The following is a 6053-nucleotide window of genomic DNA, read 5'->3' as shown; positions in this document are numbered from 1 at the left end:
AGAGGTTTCAACCATCTTTAAGAAGCGGTTACGCGCCTCGAAGCCTCGATACTCACCGTTTTTAATATATTGGTTCCAACACCACTTGGAAAGTAAAAGAAAGGGGATGATTCCTACTCAACAATTTGATTAAAGTAACCATATTCGAATTAAACTTATACTGAGAGCAAAAAGTCCTCGATACTAGCATGGTTGATTGGTTGAAAGAAGGGAAAAATTAAAAAATAAAAGAAGAAAACATTGTGTTAAAGATGAATTCATATTGTCTGAGGACCAATAAGGTTAGAGATCTCAAGAGATCCTACTCCATGAGGAAATCTTGAACACTAGTAAAAATAAAGTAATCGTGTAAATTTTATGTTGGAAGTTCAAATGAATCAAATTTCCATTTGACAAATTTAATTAGAAAAACAATAAACCTCACAGTTTAGAAATACGGGTTGTAAAGTAAGACTCCTGTAACACAAATTTAAACAAGAATGGATATGCCTCTATCATGGGAGCAAAAACAAGAAGGCTTTGTTCATCACTTGCATTAATTCTCAACTCTAATCACTTAAAAAGCTAAGGAACAATAATTGGGTCTAAACAAGTAATGGATTACATAGGTCATATTCACAATTATGACACGGACATTAAAACCCTGAACCATAACATGACATGTTTAATTAAATAGGTTAATTGCGTCGACTCATTCACAACCCAAATCCAATTAAGATTAACTCAAACACGCTTCTCTTGTGTCATGTTGGCGAATCGTGTCGAACTTTGCCTACCTAATATAATGGAACCAAAATCATAGTCACAACTGCCCATCCGTTTAGTGGTATCTCCTACCTCCCAAAGTGCAAGGTGAGGATTCATATCGCCATAAGGGCAAGATGTGGTGTGAGTTTCTTGCCATAGAATTAAACAAATACTATTAAAAATATAAAATCTCCCTATATCAGATTGTAATTAATACTTCATTCTAAGCATTTTCCCAACATTCAACCATCCAAAATATAATACCAAATAAATTTATAAGATAAGGATTAATAAGCAAATAGCTTATACAAACATATAATTAAAGGATAACCAAATCTGCTCCTACAGGAAGTTTGGTTCCTAGCTTCTTGGCAAACTTTCTCGCTGCTTTTTCTCTCTTCGGCTGCGCGAACTCGGTGAACTCCCATGGGGTTCCTATCGCTAATGGATCACGAGGATCAAAAGTAATCTTCTCAAGTTTGATAGCACTTTTAATTAAATACATTGCAAGCTCAACATCATTTGTACGCCCAACAAATCCAATGAATTCCACCACCTTAAGATATTGATGGGTCCGAGAGGTAAACTTGTGGTGTTTTCTTTTTTGGCCAGCCTTCCTCCAATGCAGCTGAAACAAGGAGGAATGGAGTCATAACTAGACCATTAGCATACAAAACCAAATTATCAAATATCAAATCATAACAGTTCAAGTTAGAATCACGTCACTCCATGGAATAGCCACCACAGGCTCCATGGAGATCTAATATTAATAAATATAAAGGGGATACTCAAATATCTACCTTTTTACAAATTTTCTACTCTTCTGAAATATTCTCCAATATACCAATTTCTATAAATTCTTCCATGTTCTAAAATCCTCATCCCTCTACAAGCTATACTTATTATTTCTAGTCTTTTATATTATTGAAATGAAAATATAGCAAGAATAAGAAAATAAAAGGTATTATATCAGAATATATATGTATTCGTATGTACCACATTTTAATAAGCCAAAGTGTCCATTATTAATCACTAAAAACCTCCTGCTACTGCAGGGTCCTCGTGGAAAGTAAAAGAAAGAGGATGATTCCTACTCAACAATCTAATTAAAGTAACCATATTCGAATTAAACTTACAATGAGAGCAAAGAATCCTCGATACTAGCATGGTTGAAAGAGGAGGAAAAATTAAAAAAAGAAAACATTGTGTTTAGAGATGAATTCACATTGTTTTGAAGATCAATAAGGCTGTAAGGTTAGAGACCTCAATAGGTCCTACTCCAGGAGGAGATCTTGAACACTCATAAAAATAAAGCAATCTAAGAACGTGTAAAACTCTTAGGCAGTAAATATTAAATTAACATGGGAACATTCATTATTTACAAAATAAAAAATACTTGAACAAAGAGAATAGAGCAAGCTAAACATTGTAAGAGCATTTTCCCTATTAGTAGTAAAATTGTAATTTTGTAATTGCCATAAAAAAGTAATTACTAGAGAAAATTCAAAGTTTTTATGTTGAAGTCCAAATGAATCAAAATTTCCATTTGAAAATTCAATTACGAAAACAATAAACCACATGAAATGCAGGTTGTAAAGTACGACTTATTACCTTTAACACAAATTTAGACAAAAAAGGACATGCCTCTATCAGGGGAGCAAAAACAAGAAGGCTTTCATCATCACTTGCATTAACTCTCAACTCCAGTTGCTTGAGATTATTTAATATAGGAAATTGAGCAAACTTAATATCATGCTGAATAAACCAAAGAAAAAAAGAAAAAAATTATGTTAAAAAAATAAAAAACGATGGGGATGAGATAAAATGAATTAGTTAAAACTTACTAACCTCAAGGCTGATCAAATCCAGCGTAAGGCTCTCTAGCTGAGAAAGATAGCTCGAAATCTCCATAAAGTTATATATTAGATATATGGCATACAGACCCCCGATATACAAATCAACTGGCATCGGGACATTCTTAAATGGCAGGATTATTCTTGGTCCGAGATAGTGAAATGACATGAGATTCATTGCAGAAATCTCAATACTTTCCACATTGATGCAATAAGTTATTGCCAAGCGCTTCAATTTGAGTGACAGCTCAGGAACTTTCAGATTTACGAGACCAATAGAGTCGTGCACAAATAATTGTTCTAAAAATGGACAGTTAATTAAAAAGTACTCGAGAACTTGTCCAGTTACATTCACGTAATTCAGCTGGAGATTGGTCAGGAAATTGCAGCTAGTAAACCCATGAGGGTGATTTGTAATACGATAAATGTAATCCCCTTCCTTTCTAGTATACCGGTAAGTGTCTAAAAAGTCTAAATCAAGACTTTTAACTCTCTTTTCCAATGCAAAGTTAATCCAATTGTCAATATCAAATCTACAAGTTTCATCAAGATCAAATTGAACTCTAAATTCATCCAAACTTGGACCATTGTACGTTTTTAAGACTTGATTTACCCAACTCAAGTACGAAGGCCTTTCTTCTTCAAGTTGCTTATCACCCACTCTAATTCCATCTATTATATGTGCGGCATCAAAGTTCAAAGCAGTAATGTGTGTCCACATATACCTCCATCTCTTTGAAAGCACACTAGTTCTTCCAGCTTCTTTCATTGTCAATAGTGACAAGATTGAAACAAGGACAACATCAGGAAGTTCACTAATGCGATCCTCCAAACACGTCCCTCCTTTACCAGCCTTCTCACTATTCCAATTAAGGGTTAAAAAAAAAACAATAAAAATAATTAAGAAAGTCTGATAACAGAAACACTACAGCAGTGCCGAATTTTTGTAACAAAATTTCTTCATTTAAAAATTAAATAAATAAAGACGTTCAAATCATACATAAGTGAAAAGATAGAGTAAATTTTTTTACCATATTGAGGTGGTTTTCTCCATGGGTTTTGATTTTACAATTTTCTGCAGGAGAAGATGAACATATTAGAGATATCCACCCTAGCAGCTTGCTTTAATCCACAGAGACAAAAAGAGAGCAAGAAAAACAGAGCAATTTGGATTATATACGTACAAAAGGAAAGATGTTAAATTGGATTTGTACGAAATAGGTTTTTATTTTTAATTTTTTCCAATTTTACTAGGATTAAAATTAGGATTAGGCAACTAAGTCTCTGCTTCAACCCAATATGAGAGCTGATTCCTTTACAAAAATATAAATTAAATAACTTATTTCTCACGATAATTTCCCAAACTAATAGCTACTATTTTTGCCCAATAAACAATTATATTAATTTCAATAAAAACAAAATAAGTGTCCAAAAAATACCTGTATCAGAACAATGATTTGAATGCCCTTAAAATTTTAAAAAAATTCAAACTTGATTTTATACATATATATACACACACACACACATATGAAAGGGAAACTTACTAATTTTAGAAGGGTTTATTGCAGGTTCCCAAATAGGCAAAGAATAATTACTTAGAGAATTCACAGGCCGGATAGAAAAGATATAACTCAGGTTGTAAATTTGGAGAATACTTTTTCTTCAAAAGACTCAAACATGGCAGAATTTCAAAAAGTATAATGACATATTTTGGTTAAAATTTATAAAAACAATTCTAAAAAATAAATATATAAACTGTTAGTTTTGAAGAAATCGCCATCATCTCTTTTCATGAAATACGATTGACAAAAAAAAAAAAATAATAATAATAATAATAAATCATGATAAAAAATAAAACCTGACAAGATTTCGATCTACTGCAGTGCTTGACTTTATGATCCGTTGGAAAGAGACTTGTTTCGAGTCGTGCGGTAGATCTGAAGAGCACATGCCACTCTGAGCATCTGCACTTGTAGGGGTTTACTTTATCTTTTTAGGAAACCAACGGATTGTCAACTCTTCGGGGGACTAGGAAACCAACGGTTGAGATGGATTGAAATTTAATAATGGCTGATATGAAACTTGTATTCATATTCGGACGATGGACTAAACTTATATTCATATTGGTCTTCCTGGGCTAAACTCGTATTCATATTGGTCCTCTTTTGTGTATATATAGACAAATGAGAAGCCACACTTGCATTTGCTCATGTAGACATAGAATACGGGCTCAATGGCTGATTCATTTGAATCGGTCACACTGGGTGGTGTGTGGAAAGGTGCGTTTGGTCTTATTGTCTTTTTAAAAAATAAAAATAAATATGTAAATACTAAAATGTAAAAAATTGGGTCCTTTCAAGTAGATCTAGAAATAATTAGAGCCTCTCTTGTTTTTTGAATCATATGTGCATGTAACCTCATAGGTCAATTCTTTGGGTGTCCCATTTTATCTCAAGCAGCAAGACTAAAGCAACATCCATTTAAGCGTGTGATATCTAAAGACATCGCTCACAAGCCCTTCAATCACCAGAACTTCAGCCATGGAGATCTAGGAATGATGGATTTTCGTACAGAATCTAATGCCTAAATTAGATGGTGTTGATAAACTACAGTTCATTATTTGCAAATAGATGCACATTAAATGACTAATAAAGTACTACTTCCAAGAGAGAGTTGACTTAGTGAATAGAGTTCATTGCCAACTTACTATACAAATGAGAAGCCAGACTGCCTTTGCTCATGTAGACATAGATAAACAGGCTCTTCTCTGCGCAATATCCGACCAAATTCACGAGCCTCAACCGAAGATGAAGACAAGTAGAGAGCTTTAACGACCCAACCGGAAAAGCTTTACCGTCCATCCATGGAAATCGGTGAAGATCAGAGCTACACCGACCACACCGGCGAGAGCTCAACTTCGAATCTATGCTCCTCTTGGTGACAAAACGAAGACCCAACTAATGAACTTCAGCAATTAATCAATCGGCCAAGACCGTAGAGCAAGCAACTCTGGCAACAATGAACACCGGTGAAAGCTCCTGGTTCGTTTTATGCTAATACAGCGCATAAGCTTCATCCGGCGAGAAACACTGCGTATTAGCTTTATCACTGTGCGCCATCCGAAAACCAACCAAGATCAGGAAGCTTCAAGCCTTCAACGTCGTCACGCTCACGACCCAACTGGAGAAGCGTACAGAATTTCAGTGACCCAACAGTCCGGCGATCTGCCATGTGTTTGTGGAAGAACCGATCGATTGCGCCGGCGAGGTCGGAAGATTGGGTTTGGTTTGGCAGATCGACGAATGTGGTTTTGAGGAGAGAGAAAGGGGTGGGGCTTAGGGTTCCAAGAATTTGGCAGATCGACGAACAACATTAGATATTTCTATGTGATTTCTACTTAAGAAATTTGGCAGATCGATCGCTGATACGTGGATAAAGAAATATTGTTAGGTA

General features: G+C 34.8%; 1 protein-coding gene across 1 annotated transcript; it reads right to left on the bottom strand.

The window, feature by feature from the left end:
- Window positions 1-1066: 1066 nt before the first annotated feature.
- Window positions 1067-5831, bottom strand: LOC132305298 (F-box/FBD/LRR-repeat protein At1g16930-like). Its single transcript, XM_059802963.1, has 4 exons — window positions 5710-5831; window positions 2596-3460; window positions 2359-2502; window positions 1067-1375 (listed from the first exon to the last, which is right to left on the bottom strand). The coding sequence occupies exons 1-4, from the start codon at window positions 5829-5831 to the stop codon at window positions 1067-1069; spliced, it is 1440 nt and encodes a 479-aa protein (XP_059658946.1).
- Between the last annotated feature and the right edge of the window lie 222 nt (window positions 5832-6053).

Source organism: Cornus florida, unplaced genomic scaffold (genome assembly GCF_030987335.1).
Source record: "Cornus florida cultivar Cherokee Brave unplaced genomic scaffold, ASM3098733v1 CherokeeBrave_3.0.0_Hap2_Chr04, whole genome shotgun sequence".
Taxonomy (NCBI): Eukaryota; Viridiplantae; Streptophyta; class Magnoliopsida; order Cornales; family Cornaceae; genus Cornus; species Cornus florida.
Note: the sequence above shows the minus strand (reverse complement) of the source record. Positions and strands in the feature narration are given on the sequence as shown.